General features: G+C 51.1%; 1 protein-coding gene across 1 annotated transcript in view; it reads left to right on the top strand.

Moving 5' to 3' along the window:
- The window catches only part of TOX2 (TOX high mobility group box family member 2), a 129,659-nt gene that overhangs the window by 104,309 nt on the left and 5,973 nt on the right, over nucleotides 1–19,377 (top strand). Inside the window, exons 4-7 of the mRNA XM_035548221.1 lie at nucleotides 2,637–2,876; nucleotides 6,815–7,042; nucleotides 16,074–16,154; nucleotides 17,776–18,183. Coding sequence (XP_035404114.1) covers nucleotides 2,637–2,876; nucleotides 6,815–7,042; nucleotides 16,074–16,154; nucleotides 17,776–18,183 — 957 coding nt within the window. The remainder of the gene's footprint in view (nucleotides 1–2,636; nucleotides 2,877–6,814; nucleotides 7,043–16,073; nucleotides 16,155–17,775; nucleotides 18,184–19,377) is intronic.

Here is a 19,377-nt window from a genome sequence, read left to right as displayed (position 1 = left end):
CTTCATGGATGCTGTGGGCCAGGGCTCAGGTTTCCCTTTTTTCCTATGAATTTTCATAAGCATTTACAGCACGTGTCCCATATCCATAATTGCACTCCTGGACTTGTTCTGCTCTGTTGCATAAATAACATGCACTGTAAAGAAAAAGTGTATGATTACATATTTAATGGATAAATGGAGCCGTTGTGGTCTATTGGCCACATAATAAAAGTTTCAGAAAAATTGTCTTAATACAGTATTTACCCAAGAGACTGCCATGGCTGCAAATATGAATGTGCTATTTAAATTTTTTAAACTTTTTTAAGCCACGTTTCGTAGCCTTCTCCGTTTCTAAAACACCCATCTTCTAAACTTTTCCTTCATTTAAATTTAAAATAAGAACAATCAATTATTCGTTTCCTTAGCAGCGAGCAGATCTCTTGGACATGAAAGGTCTGGATTAAACAAACAAAATCAGAGACAAACATACCTTTACCTCCACCAGAATTTGGGAAGGAGCCTGCTGCTTGAGGGCGAATGGGTGCCAACCCTCCTTGCCACCTTGCAGGCTCCTCATCACCACCTGTCCCACCCTGGCCATTTCCGTGGCATTTGCAAATTCAATTGCCAATGCAGGAATCCCCTCTCCCATGCACCCCGCACTGCCGGAGCCCTCTGTCCATCCCCACCTTGCTTTGCAGGCGTGGCTGCAGCATACACGCCCGCGATGTCTTTTTGGCCAGGATTTCCTATGTGTTGCATGTTGCAAGGAAAGGCCAAAGCTTTGCAGTCAGGCAGCTTTTAAGGGTGCTTAAAACTTCCCATGGATCAGGAACCTGCGAGTTTCCTTGGCTGCACAGCGGAGCAAAGCCAGCCCTGCTGCGTTTGCACACATGCATTTTCCTGCTAGCGTGAGGACGGCAGTGCAGCGTGGCCCCCGAGCCAGCCTTGGCCAAACTCCTGCTACTGTTTAAATGCAAGGTGTGCTTTTCTTCCTGCAAGTTAAATCCCTGCACTTTGTGATTAATGCAGCAAAAGGGCAGAGCTAGGAGAGTGTGCTCCCCTAACGCGCACTCCTCTACCAACAGAGAATCCGAAAGGCAGAGCGGAGCATGCTGCCTGGTGTTGTGCAAAGCTCTTGATTCCTGACCTGCAGCACTAAATCTGGTTTTGCGTTGGGATTTATTTCCTCTGAAGCCTGCCGAGCCCTCACAGGTCTTCCCTGGGTTTCTTTCTGTATGTGCTGCTAATGGAGTTGGCAAGCCTCCCCCGTTAATGAGAGATTGCACCTCAGCGGGCTTATCGGAAATGAAGGTTGTTAATAAATAAAGCCTGGGTCTTTAAGCTTGTGTTAACATTAATCAGATTAATATAAAAGGGGAAAAAACACTGTTTCAGTGGGGCTTGCTTTCCCTCCTGCTGCCTCCCTGCACAGCTGGATTCGGCTGTGCGGCAGGAAGCAGCTCAGAGCTCAGGGCCGGGGGCTCTCCACCGGGGTCAGAGGGATGGGTCTGGATGTGGGGTCTGGATTTGGGGCCTGGGCTCAGCAGACGGAGGCAGCCCCAAACCTTCCACAGTACGGCAGGGGCCGTCCCCATCCCAGCCGATCTGCCCTCCTTGGCCCTTGCAAGGGTTTTTTCTGTTCCCACCCGACCCAACCACTTAAACTCTGGTTTGTCCCGTGGCACTTTGGTTTATGCCCCACAAGATATTACTACCTTGTCCAACTTAGCACTCAGCGCCTCTCGTTAGCCGTGTGTGTGTTTCGTTTTCCTCCTGAATTGTTCAAGGCTGAGCAGCCTTCTTCTGGTGGACGGTGCCCTGTCCCCATGTCCCTGCAGCTGTGTGCCATCAGTCACCGTGGGCCCCTTAGACATCCCCTCACTCCTGCATTATGGGAACAGCCAAGTGGGAATTAGGGATAAATGGGCATTTCAGGGCAGCTCTGCCATGTTCCCTCCTCTCTCTTCTCTCCCCACGTGCACACACCTACATTGCCATTCCTCATCTCGTCTCGAAACCGTAGTGGGCAGCCAGGAGGTCTCTTTGCCCTTCTCTGGTCGTTATTCTGCCCCACTCCCTCTGAGTGGGATCAGGACCGACAGCAATATTTAAAATCGGAAGAGCAGGCGGTGACCGCCAGCAGAGCTTGTCCCTACACCTCGGGGGGTGCTGTGGTGCTCGCTGGCTTGGGTACATGGGCACCTTCGTGCCTGGGGGCAGCACCACAGCTTCGGGCAGTCCGAAGTGGGGACCTGGGGCTGAAGCCATATGAGTAAATATTGTCCAACCTGTGCAGCTGCTGGCAGCCAGCGCCAAATGATGCTCAGAAGGGCACGCTGGGGGTCCCTGGCCTCTGACGCTGCCTCGCTGACCGGGGCTGGGCCGCCAGCCTCCCCACAGCCCCGGCACAATGCCGGCGAGCAGCGATGGCCTTGTGTGCAGCAAGGCTCAGCCTCCAAAACTCCCAGGACGTGGTGACACTCTCACGTCTCCCTTTGATTTGGCCCCAGATTGCTCCTTTCTGAACTTTTCTTTCTGCCCCCTGGTAGGTGCCACTGGTCCCTGAGGCAGTGTAACGGTATAACAACTAAATGGCGATGTAACCGATCAGTCAATACATTTTTTAATTACAAAGTGATTTTCTCCTACCTCAGATCCAGGAGATGGTGCACTCGGACGCCACGTCCTACGAGTCCAACCGGCAAGTGCCCCTGCTCAACCGCCCTGGGATGCTGGCCGGGCCCATGAGCGCGCTCAGCCAGTCGCAGCTGATTTCTCAGATGGGGATGCGGAGCGGTGTCACCCACGGCTCCCCTTCGCCCCCGGGAAGTAAGTCTGCTACACCATCTCCCTCCAGTTCTACTCAGGAAGAGGAGACAGAGTCACATTATAAGGTACGTGCAGTCACACCTCTTCTAACAGGCGGGAGGAGAACGGCAGATGATGTTTTCCAGTGAGGGATAAATCGCACTAAATAAGAGCAATAATCTGTTGTTTTTTGTATATGTAGCTTTTGTGTATATAGCCTCTCTTGGAAAACCTTGGGAAAGACTTTCCCAAGGATGGGAAAATTGTTTCTGGACTAGGGTGAGGTGCAGGAGGTTGGTGTTTGTGCCTGGGGGGTGCATGCAGCAGCATTGGCAGGGGGAGCTGGGCTTTTCTCTGCGAGGCTGGCCAGGTGCATCGAGCAGCTGTGTGCTCAGTGAGGGTTTTACAAGCAAGGCAAGGTCAGTGCAAGGCTCTGCAAATTTATTGGCACAAAACTAGGTTTCTGGTGACAGGTAGAGGAGATTAAAACAAGGAACAAAAGTGATGTAGGGTGGGATTTTACTGGGCTTGCTGGACGTGGCCTGCTATGGATTGAAACAGAAATCATAAGTAACAGAGGAAAAGTCTCCTGCCTTTTAGTTCACCCAGGTGGAGTTTTAGTTATTTAGCAATGTCTTAGTGGCACAGAGTCTCCCAACAAAACTGCTGCTGAGCATAGCATCAGGAAGCCCAAGGCTTTCCCAGGGCTTATGGGATACCTCGGTTATTGTCCATCTTTCTCAAAATGCCCCAGCAAAGCAAACTCTTCCTGCTGTCTTCTGTAAGTCTTCCATCTGTTATCTGCTGGGGACAAATTGCAACAATCACAGGGGTGATGCCTCAACGTGCTGCAGTCTCCGTGCCTGCAGGTCAACCTGGGGCTCCCTGAGGGACTTTAATCAGAGCCTCTCAGGGAAAAGCTTCTCCTGGAAGGTGCTGATCCAAGGATGACACCAGCAACACTGACACTGTAACCTCATCCCCTAAAAATACCTGTTAGTGGCAGGATTTGAATGTATAACCAGAGCCACAAACTGTGCAGAGACTGGAAAACCAGAAAAAGGCTAGGAATGAGCAAAAAGAGAAAATGCTTTTCCATGGAAATCCAGGCAAAGTTCTTCTCACCATTCATACAGTTTTTCATCCATTGGCACTTTCCCTTCAGGGCATTTCACAGCAGAGTGCAGGTGTGGATGCCAAAACTGAGCTTTGGTGGACTAAAACTGTAACAAGACCTGATACAGGTGGTTGGAAACAGGCGGAGTTCTTTGAACCCTCTGACTGCACATCAGGAGGATGCTGGGGGATGTGTTGTGCCACTGGACACCATGGCCTGCCATCTCTCGGAGCCCATATCACACAGCTCCAGGCAATTATCGCAGAGATTAAATCTTTCCTGCCAGTGGGAAATGAGTTTTCATCTTAGTTACACACCAGGTTCTCTCCCTGCCTCTTCCAGCATCCCTCAGCTCTCCCCCTGGCAGCCGGGTGCCACAGGAGTCACTGGCGAGGACGTGGCTTTGGTGGTTGGACCTCATGTTCCCACGGAGCCACTGATGCACGTTGGGGTAGGAGGAGTATGGAAATGTCCAAATTATGACAACGTGCAGCAATTTGAATTTTTTTTATGATCTTAAATGCGTGTCCCCTCAGTTTTCCGCCCTGTGAAATGCCCAGCAAGATAGGTGAAACAAGAGGGATGTATTTGATGGAGGAAGAACAGAAATGTAAAGACAGCAGCAGAACCTCTGTGTGCCCTGCAGGTTTCTGTTTGCCTTCTCTATATACACAGCTGTTGGAAACATTCAGAGGGACCCGTCGGTCGTTGTTTGTATGGCCATTAATGGTCCTTGTACAGCAAGTCATCAAAACGATGTCTAATGAGCAGAAATCAATCTTGTGGACAAGAAAGCCACACGTTAAAGAAATGAGTCTGACGCCAGAGGGTGGTTCAGGTCCAGCAGGTCCTCAGAGTCAGGGAGCCTGAGATTTTAGGAGATGATCTTGGAGGTCTTTTCCAACCCTAATGATGCTGTGATTCCATCCCGCTGCATGAGCCTTCGTGGTCGGTCTGAGTGCGGCTCACCCCATAGGGGATGCAGTCGCTCCGGGACACGAATACAGCTCAGGGTCCTCAGGCACGTTCTGCAGGGACTGTGGTCTCATCCCATGCTGCATCACACCTGGGAAACTCCAGGAAAACCAAGCAGAGTCCTGCCCAGCTCTGCGAACTCCAGGCCAGCCTAGGGACAAGAAGTGCCAGCTCTGCGCACCCTTGCAGGCATCGTCCTTCGGTTTTCCACGAATGTTGTTTGCTCTTTGGTGCTGCCGGAGCAGGACTGATTGGAAAACCATCGTCGTGGCTGTTGTATCACGACTGTTGCTGGCTCCTTCGCCTGGCCACCGACTGTGAGGAGAACAGGTCCCCCCACGACACTTGAGTGAATCGAGCGGGATCGCAGTTAGTTAAAATACCATCTTGCTCGCTAATGGACTTAAGCCCTGTTATGAATTTTTTTCCTCCTAATAAGGTGGCCTTTCACCTCCAGGCCTCCCATTCAAGCCCAATTGGACAATTTTAAATTAAATGCATTTTTTTTGGTCTCTCTGCTCGTTCACTAATGGTCACTGTCTCATTGATAAATGTCACTGCACTGATACTGAACTTAATGACCAGTCAAGAGCTGCTGTGTGGAGAACACGAGTGCAGCTGCCCTTTCCTCCCCGTGCTGGCCCGTGCCAGCTGAAACGAAGCCTCTTAAATCCAAGCACTCCAGTGCTTGCAATCAAATCAGCAAATCCATCAGGAGCAAAGCCCTTTTGCTCCCAACACTCACCAGGAGGTGCAGTTTTCACAGTATCTTGGTGTTCAGGTGTCAATTGTTTTATTTTATTTTATTTCATTTTATTTTTTTAAACCCCTGAGTGATAGACTGGGCAACTTCCTAAGTGGTAGAATTGCCCTGTGCAGCTGATAGAGCTGAAGCTCCTTCGGTCGGTGCTGAGCATGGTGGTGATTGCAGGTGGGGGTGCTAGCATGTCGTGGGCACCCGCCAAGCAGAGATTGAGACCGCAGCCGCCAGCTGGCAGCTGATGGTTTTATCCTCTGCCGTGTTTCACCTCTGGTGTATTCATTCTTCTGCACTCCAAAACAAGGACAGTAACGCTTCCCTGGGGTCTGAGCTTTCGCTGAGCACAGTTAATGCCTCGAGACCTTTGGCGAGTGGCCAAGCACTGCCCAGGGGTCTTCTCCTTTGCACTCCAAGGCTTCTGCAGTCCCGTGTATCCAACAGGCTGCCCGGGGCATCTTGGCAGAGGCTGAGCAGTAGGACCTCATTCCTGTGCTGCTTTCTCTGGTGACATCCCTGTTTGCACCTCGGTGTTTCGCCCCCGGTGCTGTGTCCTGCTCCCCTTGGTCCCAGCACCCAGCTGGTGCTGAGCACAGGCGCAGCCTCACTGCCACCCGGCTGCATCCAGGCAGGCTGTAATAACGAGGGGCACCTGATGGATGAGATCAAAATAGTTTCACTATTGTAGCTTTTTCATGGATAGGAGTACTTCAGCATTAGCAGGATGAAACAATTTGGGGGGGGGGGGGGGAGGGGAGAGAATATGTGCGTTGCTGGTGCTGCTGGGTGGGTTGCACCCCTCCTGCCTCGAGCATGGGGCAGCCAAGTCACTGGCGAGGAAAGTCAAAAGCAGCTTGCAAAGGGGGATTGTTGGGTGGGGTGGAAGCTGAGTTTGGGGAAGTTCAGGAATAAAGGGATCTGCCTGGGAAGCAGTGTGTTCAGAGAGGTCCTGCAAGAGGATGGAAGGAGGGATCTTGAGATGCCAGGGAGGGAGGTGGCTGAGGCTAAGCATTGGGCAAGCCCCAGCATCAGAGGGAGGCTCCCTGGGGGCAGAAGAGACCCCAGAGCATCCTCACCATGCTGGGAGCCCTCCCCTGCCCCTTCCCTGCCTCGTCCCCATCACCTGTGTCAGACAGCGCTCAGCTGCCCGCTAAGGGACTGTCTTGGTTTTGCAGGTCACTGGAGAGAAAAGACCATCGACAGACCTGGGCAAAAAGCCCAAAAGCCAAAAGAAGAAGAAAAAGAAGGATCCCAATGAGCCCCAGAAGCCTGTGTCAGCTTACGCCCTGTTTTTCAGAGACACGCAAGCTGCTATCAAAGGGCAAAACCCCAATGCTACCTTTGGAGACGTATCGAAAATTGTTGCATCAATGTGGGACAGTTTGGGAGAAGAACAAAAACAAGTGAGTTATCTTTTGAGTGTTTTTCTTTCAGCTGTTAATGTGGTTTTCCATGGTAGAGGGTCAGCATCACCCCAGGCCCATTCAGAGCATAGCCAGGGGCCCTGGTAGGATGCGCTAAGTGCTTCATCTCTGTCCCTCCTGTAGGAAAATCCCTGTTGTTACATGGGGAAGCACAAATCTTTCTGACAACGAGTTGTTCTCCGTGAGAACACTCTTAGTAAAAACCTCTGTGGTCTTGCTCTGCCATGAGCTTCTTCTAGCCTTGGATGGGAGATGGTTTTGTATTTGCCTATTTGCTTAAGAGGAGTGACTGCAAAGTGGTGAAAAACTAAGTGTGTACATCACTGGCCTGAAATTGAATGTTTAAGCTTCAAAAGCTCGGAGAGGAGACCTCTGAAGGGGCCTTGCAGGGGAAACTCCGGCCCAAGGGCTGTCAGCCGTGTTCAGGCTGCTCGCAAGGAGGCGTCTAGGCCCTGGTGCAACCGCTTTGCGGATGCCGAGTCGGTTACTAAAGACTGTAATTGCTCTGTGCCTGTTGAGAAAACCCCAGGGAACACTTTCCATAGCACATGCGGCTTTTTATCAGGCAGAGTGAGGGCTGACACTGTGTGCAATACGTCTCTGAGCCCAAACACGCCTCAGCTGACAATCCTCCAGCGCTGAGCCCTTAAAGTCTGGCTCCGTCCCCCGCTGGGTATCCACGACCAGGACTTGGAGCAGCTGCGTTTGGGGTGGGAGCAACAGGGAGGGAAAAATTATTTCAATGGGCGTTGTGCTGCTAGGACATAGCCTTGCTTTCCATCCCGCACCATAAGAGCAAATCGAATGCCAGGATGCCAGCCATTTTGCCGATTCATTGGGGGTCTGCATGGTGGGCAACGTGTTGCTTTGACGCTTTCCTGATCCTGCCTTTACCTCGTGCACCTCCTGCTGCAAGCCCTCAGAAGCCCTCTGGCCATCCAGGCCTCCTTTCCAGCCCCCAAGCGTGTTGACCGAAGGCATGGGACCATCCCCTGGGGTGTCAGCTGTCCCCTGGGCCATGAGGCTGCCCCCCCAGGGCCTGGTCCTGCTGCCCCCCAGGGACTGGTCCCACAGCCCGAGCACACTGTAAGGCAGGGGCTGGCTTCGGGCTTTGTTGCAAGGATGGGTTCAGGAGCATGGAGAAACCTGCCCCAGCTTCTCCATCTCCTCTTTCTCCTGCTTTCCTCCCTCCCAGCATCCCAGTCTGCCTCTCCCTCACTCCATCTGGCTAGAGATATCTCTGTAGATCGGGCGCTGAGCTCGGCTGTGAGTGTGGTTTATCTAATGGAAGTGCTGGGGCAACCCTGACTCAGCACAGTGCAAATGTTCGGCTCTTAATTAACAGCGGGGATTAAACCAGTCCGTTTATCTTCCCCGCTAACTCTCGCTTCTTCTGCTTTATGAGATAGCAGCAGCTTCACTGTCTCTTTACACGCGCTTTCTAAGTGGCTCCATTTCTCCCTCTGTAATTGATTTAATTAAGTCATTTGTTCCTTGTCTGGATGCTTAAATATTAACTTCCTGCCTTTGTCTCCAGCTGTGCACTTCCCTCCCAGCCCCGCTGCCTCCCTGGCCGGGGGGATGCTCTGCGGCTTTGCCTCGTGGGATGGGGCACGTTCACGCCTCCAGCCTCTGCCTGGAGAAGAGTTCCCTTAGTCCCTGGTGGCTTTCTCATGCCAGCAGCCCCCGTCAAGTTTGTTTAGATTCATAAGGCAACACAATGGAAAGATGAAAAGCAAAAAGGGAAGTAAATAAAAAAACACTAGCAAAATGTCTTGAAAACATAATCCAGTGTGTCCTTTCTCCCAAGGACAGCGGGGCGTGATGCACACAGGCATGATGAAGGCAAGCGGTCTGTGCCAAGCGCTCCCTTGGCACCTCTGGGTAGGGGACGGTGACCGAGCAGGACAGCTCGGCAGTGATGGCATCACTGGCCAAAATCAGCCCGGGACCTTTCAGAATATCTTCATATCCTCACTGCAGAAAGCAGTGCAGAAGACAAGCCGGGGAAAAGCCAACACAGCGATGGCAGAGCAGACAAGAGGGGCCAAACCCGCGTGTCCTCCCTCAGGTCTGACCAAGATTTCAGTTAAAGAAAGCTTCCCTCGCCCTGCTGTGAGAAAGGAGGGTGAATTTGAGCCTAAAGGAGGAAATCTGGGGCTGGACTGTTCCTGGGCTTGGATCCCTCACACCCCAAAATTCAGGGAGATGTTGGGGCTGAGGATGCTGCACCACATCTCTGGGCAGCCAATGTGCAGACCCCAGCCCCACTGTGCAGTTCATCAGCAATTGCTTTCACCGCTGCAGTTTCTGCTTCAGATGAGGTTTATGAACCTCATTTTCCACTTCCCAGTGAGCACGGCATTTCCTGATCGGGAGACAGCAGGCAGCACAGGGAGGGGGCACAATAAACCTAATTTCCACCATTTCTGCAAAGGGAACTGGGATGCCACCCGTGTGCCAGAGAGCTCAGGCCGGCATGCAGAGGGTTAATCCCCTGCCGTTTGGGCTGCTAATGATTATATGCACTGTAATATCAAAGCTGTAGCTATTTATTTGCCATTGAGCAGGTGCTGCTGCTCCCACAAAGCAAATTTGCTTTCTCCTCCTGATGAAACAAGCAAAATAAAGGTTGCTCACGTCCCATTTCAGATATGTTTTTTTTTTCTCTGTGCACGAGCTGAAAGACAAACACTGAGCGGGAACCAGAATGCATATTATGCAAGAAACCATATAATCTAGGAGCATCTTTGATTTGGCTGCTGCTGTCACAGACATGTATTTCACAGAGGGGCTTTTTTTTTTCTTCTCTTTTCTGTCGTTCTTACTGGTTTATCATTTGTGCCTTTGTCATTTTGTTCCTTCTTCTTCTCCTCTCAGCCTCTTCACAATGAATCTTCATTTTCCCTCTGACACACTTGTATCTAAATTTCCTTATTTCCTGCCTTTTTTTATTTATATCTGTTGCCTGGTGATTTGATCATGCTGTGGAATACAGGATTAGCAATCTCCGTGTCCTTGGGTACCGCTCAAGGACACCTGTTCGGCAAGTGGCGGTTTTCTTCCCCACTTTAACCCCTTCCAGCGTGGCCGCATGTGCCTAGCAGCCATAAATAACAATACCCACAAATATCTGCGGCGCCACATTAGCAGGACGTTGTAATCTGCATTCTTCAACAGCTGGCGTGGCCCTTTCTAAGGAGCTTACATGGGAATCTGAAGAATGTGACTTGAGGAAAAAAAAATATTAATACGTACTCTTTGAACTTGCAAATAGTTTAGCAGCTGTTCCTGGAGAGATAGCTTAGACTACAGTGAAGAGCAAAATGCTAATTCAGCCGTTATCGCCGGGAGGGTACCTGCCGTCGTAATCCACCCGCAGCTCCCGGCCCCTGCCGTTTGTTTTGGGAGTGGACGTCAGCTGGTGCTGGCAGCGCTGTCCGGAGCGGTTGGAGAGGGCTGCCTGATCCGATGGGGATGAGATGGATTTCTAATTGCAGCTCACTCCAGGAAGCCCGCTCCTGCTGCCTCGGGGCCGCCTGCCCTCCGGTTGATCACTTTCCCGTTGCCCGCTATGTTTTTGGGGGAAAAGGAGGTCGGTGAGGAGCATCCTGGTGATGCAGCATGGGGAAGATGACTAGAAGTGGAAGTTGCAGGTGTCTCTGCTGCTTTCTCTTAAAAACCTACAGGCGTTTCATTAGGAAATCCAGCAGCACATTGGGTCAGTGTTTCCCTAGATCCTGGAAGCTCAGAGTAGAGGCATTAAGAAGCTCCTGAGCAATCTGCTGCGAGAGCCCCAGGTTAAGTCACCCAAAGTGAGCAAAGCAAGGCCAGACATAGCTTCTTCAAGTGGGACTATGGCTCTGGGGACCCACCAGGGACACAAAGTACCAGTGATGGGTGTGAGCTCATGGTGGCCCTGCTTCGCCAGGACCAGTCCAGTAAGGCAAAACCGCATACAAGATTTTCCCATACAAATGCATAGCCTGGAGAATAATACAGCATGCACACTCCAGGGGTAAATTACCCAACAGAAAAATGAATCACTCGGCAGAAAATAGTAGATCACCCATCTAATCAGATCCATCTGCTCGTTGAACCTGATACATCACCTGGTGGCAGGACACTCTGCCCATAGCTGCAGCAGGACAGACAAGTGCAGGGCCAGCTGGAAAGCTGTACTAAGGCAGAGCCATCACAGAGCAGACATCCAGTGGGATCTGTGTGCAACCGTGGCCAGCAAACATCCCACTTCCAGCATTGCTACAGGGCTGGAAGAGCATAGTGGTTGGACCAGGAGTTGCAAGGAGGTTTCGGCTTCTTCTGAGTGTCAAGGAAAGCCGTGTACCAGAGAAGGGCGAAAGCACCGATCCCAAGCACAATGTTGAGAGTTCTGGTGGAGATCCGGATAATGATCGGGAAGATGTTAAAAGCAGCTCCAAGAGTGTGACTTCTATTCTTGGGCAGCAAAATCAGAGCTGTGGAAGATGGGTGTTGTCAGCTTTTCATCCTCCTCAGAGGGTAGCGGTTGGATCTGTCACCTCCTCTGCTTCGTTTTGGAGTCTTCACTGGGTTGTCCTGGAGCAATAGCTGACTTACACCCAGACGGCACAACGGAGTCAAGGCAGAGAAAAAGAAAGAATGATTTTTTTCAGGACACTTCAATCTGTGGTAATTTCTGCTTGAATATGTGTCTATCCATTCATTCTCCAGAGGACTGCTCCACGGCACTGTAACTCCACCAGCGTACTGGAGGAGCTCTCCTGAACCACCAGAATTGTTCCCATAGCGAGAGTCTTGCAGGGAGGTGTCCTCAGGGATGTTGGATCCTGTAGCTGGGAGAGCCTGGGGACGTGGAGCACTGCTTAAACACCACCTTGTGGTGGGCACCAGGTGCTTCCCATGTCCAAGCTTGGTGGCCTCAGGCTTTAGCAATCCAGGGTATAGCTGTTAGACAGAAGGAGATATGCTGAGATTTACACCCAAAAAAATGTGGTTTGGGGGAGGACGGATTAAGCTGTCCCCAGGAGATGGCAGGAGGGACACGGAGGGGGGTGCAGGGAGGTGAGGAAGAGCTGGGGGGGATAGGAGGGTGGCATGGCTATACCTGCTGTATGCATTTCTGATGGCCGTGTGGAGGCTGCATGCAAAGCAAATGGGTGGTGTGGTGGACACTGCCAGGCAGGGAGGAAGTGCTTTCGAGCTGTCATTGTAAGTAAACCATAAGTTCTAGTGATCCAAAGAGAGACTTTCATGGAAAGTCTATAACAGTTACAAGAAAAAACCCTCCAGATTTACACGCAGAATAAGATCCAAATGTATACATCTGGGAGGAAAAAAGTCATGGAGTCATAGAAAGGAGAGCAAGGAGAGACTTAAGAGGTCAGCCAGACCACACTGCTGCCTGAAGTCAGGATCATCTCTTCTTAAGCCATTCTTGATGGATATGTGCCTAATCCGCCCTTAAACCTTCAGTGGTGGAGATTACACATCTCCCCAGGCAATCTCTTCCAGTGCTTAATTATCCTTCCTGTTAGGAACACTCTCGTCCTGCTTAGCCAACATTTCCCTTGCTACAGCTTAAACTTATTGCCTCTTTTCCTATCTGCACTCGATGCAGAGGATGGTTCCCTGCCTCCTTCTTCGCAGCGTCACATTTGGAGGCTCCTCCTGGTCTTCTGTCTAAGTAAACGAAGTCCTCCAGCACTGCTCTGGTGACCTTTGTGCACTTTTCAGCTCTTCTCTCCTGGTGGTCTCTGTCTCTTTTTGGAAATAAAATGCCCCAAACTCCAGCTAGGAATGCAGCAGAGGGCTTTTCACCGGGGCTCCGCGGACCTTGCTGCTGCAAAATGAAGGCAATCCCCTGCACGGAGTAGGAAGAGGGGTTCGGGGAAGAGCCGGGGTCCCTTCCGCTCTTGTCCAGCTTGGAAAGCAGCGTTGCCATTCAGTGGCTGGGATGCAGAGGTTACTTACAGCAGCTACTGCTGTCACTGCCTGCACGACACTGAGCCGCTCGTGGGCGTCAGCAGGGTTTGGAATAATTGTCTTCTCTAATTAACTGGTTATCAAACAAGAACATTTCATTACGGTACAATTACTAGCTGCTTTGCTGAGACACAGAGGTGTCAGGATTACGATCCCAACATATGCTTCTTACAGCTCTGATTTTTTGTTTTCATAATCACTAACCATTTCTGCTTCTCCCCCCCTCAACCCACCCACTTGCTTAATGACTAATGAATCCTCCTGCTAGCAAATAAGAAAAATAAATCAGCGGGCATGGCAGGTTAGAAAGGAAAACATGCAAAATGTTTTGAGGATCCTTAAATCTGATAAATTACTTGGAAATTAAAATCCCTGGGAGAAAATGGGATTTAATTAGAAAGTAACATGGTTTTGTCAATGTTTAAATTAAAATTTTAAAGGTTATAAATACTGCGCTGAAGCTGCTTTTACACAGAGGATTGGTGAGAAGTTGTGTTCGGGGCTGTCGCGGCAGGCTGCGTCTTTGCTGTTAAATGCCCACGATGGAGCAGCGTGTGGGTGCAAAAATGATGTCCCCTCTTGCAGCACCACAGGAGACCCAGCACAGGGACGGTCACCGACCAGGTGAAGACCCAGGAACACTCCTGAGGTGGAAATAGCGGGGTGTGGGAGAGCATCCATGGGCATAGCGTGGGCTTGCCCTCCTCTTGCCCTTCCCTGGACCAGGCTCGTGGCCAGGGCTGGGGCAGGAGCTGGCCTGGAGGTCAGCCACGCACGTCTCTGCAGATACAAGCACAGTGCAGCCCCAACCTGCTAGGGAAGACAAGGACAGGTGAAGAGTGAGAAAAAAGCACAAAAGAACAAGTGGCTGAGATGAAGATAGGCACCGAATTGGTTAGTTAGTCATTTATTTGCATTTAGGTTAAGGAAGTCTAACTGACCTGCCCTCTCCCTGTCCACAGCCATAAATTGAAGCTTTTCTCCAGACAAATCTTCCTAATAATCAAATTTATGTCCGTGTAGCTATGAGTACTTTGGTTTCCTCCATCCTCAAGAAAAAAGAAAAAAAAAACCACACTGATGGTATTTTGCTATTACAGAGGAAAAAAAATAAAAATGTTTTCAATTCATCAACACCCATCGTTATATCAGGCCGAGATGCAGGAATTCATATTTCATTGTGCAGGCATCAGATACTGCAGTTACGAGCATCTGTTGGAAGCAGAGCTGATGGAAACCCCACGTCTCTGTTTTACAGTAAATGCTGGAGCAGCAGCTCTGGAGTTACTGCGATGGGCTACGGAGGCAAGGGCTGTAGGGGGAGGTAATGGCCTTTATTAGGGTAACTGATACAGTTTGAAGAAATAGTTGCTTTTCACAGGCAAACTCTTCTTCAGGCTGACATTTCAAAATGTAATTTTGTTCTGAATGGACCTAATGTAATACTTGCCGAATACCATAAAGCCAAAGACAAACTTAGGAAAACGCTCGGTTTCAGAAAATTACCGTCTGAGACCTCCAGTGTGTCCAGGCAAAATGTTTCATTGAAGGATTCACTCAGATTTAGCAGTGAAAATAAGGTTTTCAATCAATTTTTAATAGAATTTATCTGTACTGATTTTAAATTGAAATTCAAGTAACTGGATATCTCAGCTGCTGGAACTGCTTTTTTCTGTTCGGAGGTTATTTTCTATTAGAAGGGAGTTTCGGGCGCTGTCATGGCAGGTGGCACGGGAACTACAAAAGCACAACATGAAAACAATGCTGAGTCAAGCTCCCAAACAGAAGAGGAAATTCTGCTAAATTTGCACAACCAAACCGGTTTTGTGAAAGCACTGGTCTGCTGCAGCATTTTTGCTTCCTTGCTTGAATTCCAGCGGCACCACCCTTTTTTTTTAAAGTCAGCAGGAATCACCCCAAATCCGTCACCTCCCAGCATCGCCCCGGGGCAGCAGCACCGATGCTCAGGGCCGGGATGCTCAGGGCTGGGACATTCGGGGACCGGGCACCCAGACACCAGGTGAGAGGAGCAAGCAATCAGGCTTCCCCAGAGCGATTTTTAAGTATTTGTTCCCAACCTCCCCCATCCTCAGGACATTTGCTGTGGAAAAAAGCTCAATTTCCCCACCAAGCTTCAGCGCATTGACTGTTCAAAGCTGATGTTGTTTTTAGAGCAGAATTAAATGTATGCAAAGCTCTTCTAATTGAAATTACCTTCATTTGTGCCGCTTTGAGTTTCCAGTGGAGGAGAGGGCTGATGGATATTTTACTTGGGAGTTTCTTCCTTTCGCTTATCCTTTTTTATTCCATTTTAAAACATTCTTCTTGCTTGCTCAGTTTAATCTCTTTTCCCACACAGGGAGTCATCCTGCCTGGATTGTGCTGTTATACTTCCCTGCAAGGGGAGCTGAACTCAGGGCAGAAAGGAGACCAGCCCTGTGAAGCTGCAGGGTGGAGAGGGGAGAATAAACACTAATCCACTCTTACAAAGCTTTTTCTTTTCTTAGGGTAGCAAACCCTCCTGATACTTACTGTTTCTCTGAAAGCCCCAGCTCCTCGAGTCATAAGATTAGGCAAAAATCTCGACTTTGATATGCCAGGGAAAGGACTTCCCAGCTGCCAGGGCTGCAGAGAAGAGCTGCAGAGTGGGAGCTCTTGGCTCAGTAACGGGAAAGCCAGGGAAACGAGGCAGTAGTGTAGGATTTCTGAATGTCTCGCTATTTTTTAAGTTATAATTTGGGGATTTGGACTCTTGTCTTGTTTTTCCAAGAGCCTGGATCGCAGTCTCCTCCAGTTCCTATCAGGAACTGAATTCAGTGGTTTCTCCCTGTAACAGCCTCCCAGGGCTTTATTTGCTTGATTTGGGGTAAATTCCTCTCTGGCAGAACTGAGGTTTTCATGCATGTGATTCAAAGCCCCATCCCCATCGGTGGGAGGGGGTCCGGCAGAGCAGGCAGGGTACAGCCAAGCCCAGCAGCAGCCTGTGCTGCTTGATTAACAATTCTTTGTTGTCTGGTCCTTTCAGGCATATAAGAGGAAAACAGAAGCGGCGAAGAAGGAGTATCTGAAAGCCCTGGCCGCATACCGGGCCAGCCTGGTCTCCAAGGTATGTGTCTGCTGCCTGTTCCCACCTCAGTGCCAGGACTGAGGACGGGCACAGAAAAAGGCAAGGGGACCGTGAAGGTCCCCCTCTCAACTGGAGCATGATCTCCAAAGGCCCACCGAGATGGTCGTGCCAGCAGCTTGGTAGCTTGTGTGGCTGCCACCCCACAGACCCGCTTCTCCTTGCTGCCCACACCTTCAGCTGCCCCCTTGGCACTGAGATAGGCGGGGAAGGAGGCCAGACCTGGGGTGATGGGGCCACCTCCACTGGGGTCATGCCCCATCTCCTGCACTCAGCCAGCTCCTGGCGGTACTGGGCTGCTGCCGGCTGTCTTGTGGTGTCTTAGTCCATCTCTGGACATCTCTGGTGACTTGGTCCGTCTCTTGGTCCATTTGTGTTGTTTGGCCAAACACAGGCACACAGCCCCACAGGGCCTTTGCAGGGTTTCCAGCACGCCCACAGCTCCTGGCACAGCACTGGGACATGCTCTGGGCAGTGCTGGTGCGCACTGGGCGTTGTGGGTGGCAGAGCAGGACTGGAGCATCTTGATGACTTGTCCGGTTCCTGCTCCTTCGGTGTGCTGTACTGTATGTACTGTCTGTGCTTGGTACTGTACCACAGCCTCAGTACTTAAAAATCACATGCAGCTGCCACAGGAGATAATGGGATGTCCCAAATCCCTCATCTGCAGGATGCATGCGGCTGGTGGTGGGCTGGAAAGGCTCAAGGCTTTTGCACAGACAAGAGCACTATCACCATTAACTTGTGAACAGATCAACAGCAACGACAGATGTCTAAAATGGGCATGGAAAGGGCTAATTGGGGGTTTAAAAGCTCTTCTTAGTCCCTCTGGTAACCTATAAGGGTCTTGCTTTGAACGTGTGTAGCATCAGCATGGGGCAGGTGGCATGGAGGGCATGGAGTCACCACACTCCATGATTTCACTTTCTTCCCCATCTCTCCAATAACCAATTTTTTGGCAGAAGAGCAACTATATTTTGAGTAAAACAGCACTGTGTGTTCCCTGCTGCTGGGTGAGAAAGGATCTGGAGGACTGTTACAGAGCCCATCGCCGGACAAAAACCTCATTGTCCGAGACAGAAAATGTCCCGTCGTTCTTCTCTTTTTCCTGCAGAAATGAGGCCACCATTGTGTTGTGTGTTATAGGCCCACAGGGCTGCAGGAATGCTCGAGATTAAGCAAGCAGAATTTTTACAGTCCCATTTGTGCTTTACGGGAAGCAAAAGCGATTTTCTCACCCACCTGTTTGGACCTATGCGGTGAGCTGTGGACAGGCAGCTTGCCTCTGTGCTGGTTGATGCCTCTCCTGTGCTCCAGGCTCTGCCGAATGTATGGTGGAGTTTCTGGAGATTAATTTCAGAGGTTTGGGTGCCAGGCCCAGCCTGCTGCCCCCTCGCTAGCCCCAGCGCTGGAGATGCACGTGCTGGCTGGGTGGGATGGGAGTGGGGCTCAGCAGCACAGTCAGCACAGGGTCCAGGTGGACGTCTCTGCAAACTGCGCTCCTGCCCTGGTGCTTGTGGCCTGTCCGGGAAGGAGAGGCGCCCGGGGACGGATAACCACGCTTCCTTCCTCCCTCACCCGCCTGCGGTCTGTTTTCCCACAGAGTTCTGCCGACCAGGGGGAGACGAAAAGCGCCCAGCCCAACCCACCTTCCAAGATGATCCCGCCCAAGCAGCCCATGTACCCGATGCCCCCGCAGGCTTCGTCGCCCTACCCCGGCCTGGGCTCCTTCCTGTCCCCGTCGGACCTGCAGAGCTACCGCGGCCACCCCCACCCCAGCCTGCCCCGGACCCTGCCCTCCAAGCCCATGCTGCCCAGCATCAGTGCCTCCCCGCCGCCCGCCTTCCAGATCAGCCCTCCCCTCCACCAGCAGCTCTCCTTGCACCACCCGCAGAGCTCCCTCCTCAGCCAGCCCCTCAGCATGCAGCAGGTCCCCCAGCAGCCCCTCCTGTCCCCCCCCATGGCACTACAGGTACAGCCCCCCATGAACTCCTCGCCTCCCGGGCAGCAGGTGAGTGCTCGGCCGGCGATGCGCTTGACTAAGAGGAGGAGCGGTTCCCTTCGCTGCGTGGGGTCGGTCGGTCCCTGCGTGGTTTGGGGGTGTTGGGTGCAGATGTTGTCCCCTCTGGTATGACCGGCAGGGGAGTCCTCTCCTGGCTCTGTCACCTTGGAGGTCCTCCAGGTCACATTTTGGGGGGCTTGTTTTTAAAAGCGCCACCGAGGAGTGCAAGCACCCCGCAGGTTGCAGGGCTGTGCGACTGACGCGAGGGAGGTTTGTTCCACGGGGGGAGCTGCAGGAGTTGGAGATGCCCCTGGTGGGTGCTCCTGGGGCTCGTGGCCCCCAGCTTTGTTTGGGAGGGGTTCACCAATGGTCTTCTGAAGCGGTCGGTTGGGTGGTCAGCAGGAAGCCCCCCAGTGACACTGCTGAAAGAAGGGAGGGCTGAAAGGTTGTGGGAGAACGACAGAGGTGGGGTTCACCAGGAGGAAGAAGAAAAAGGTAGAGGGAACGTCACTAGCAGGACGGAAAACGAGTGTTTTTCCAAAAGTTGCCTAGCGATTGGAGAACATTGCTGTGGTGGCAGAGAGCCAAGAGGATGCTTACACGTATGCTAATCCTAACAGCACAGCAGTGACACGAATCGCATGGACCTGGCTACAAGGTATAAAACCTACCGACGGAAACCACCCTTAGCCATGGCCAGCTCAGGCTGGCAGCCCACATGGAGGCGTCACTGCTTCTCTTCTCTAAATCCAATAAGAAAATGTATATGGAGGAAAAACTGGCAGTAGTAAGAACCACTGCCTCTACCTTATAGAGAACATGCCAGTACATGGAGAGGGAGATGAGTGGTTTCCAGAGTTTCTCCATCTGGAATATGAACTGGACCAACTATTCACAGTGAAGGACATATGCTCTGAATTCACAGCTGCTACCATTTACTTGATGATACTTTTAACTGTATTATTCACCCAGATGGTTGAATAATTTGTGTTTCACGTGTTTACTAGCTATATATCACAAAATTCACACTACTTTAGTGATGAACAAAGCTTTCTTTCACATAATGTGACCCATTCAGTTTGGAGCTAGCTTTGAGAAAACAGAAACTGTTAATTTTGGAATAGCTATTGCAGTGAAAGCAAGGAAAAGGAGAGTAGGGATGTGGAAGCACAGTTATCCTTGACAGTAAGAAAAAGATGACAT

Source organism: Cygnus atratus, chromosome 16, assembly GCF_013377495.2.
Source record: "Cygnus atratus isolate AKBS03 ecotype Queensland, Australia chromosome 16, CAtr_DNAZoo_HiC_assembly, whole genome shotgun sequence".
NCBI lineage: Eukaryota > Metazoa > Chordata > Aves > Anseriformes > Anatidae > Cygnus > Cygnus atratus.
This window is presented reverse-complemented; position numbering and strand designations above follow the sequence as displayed.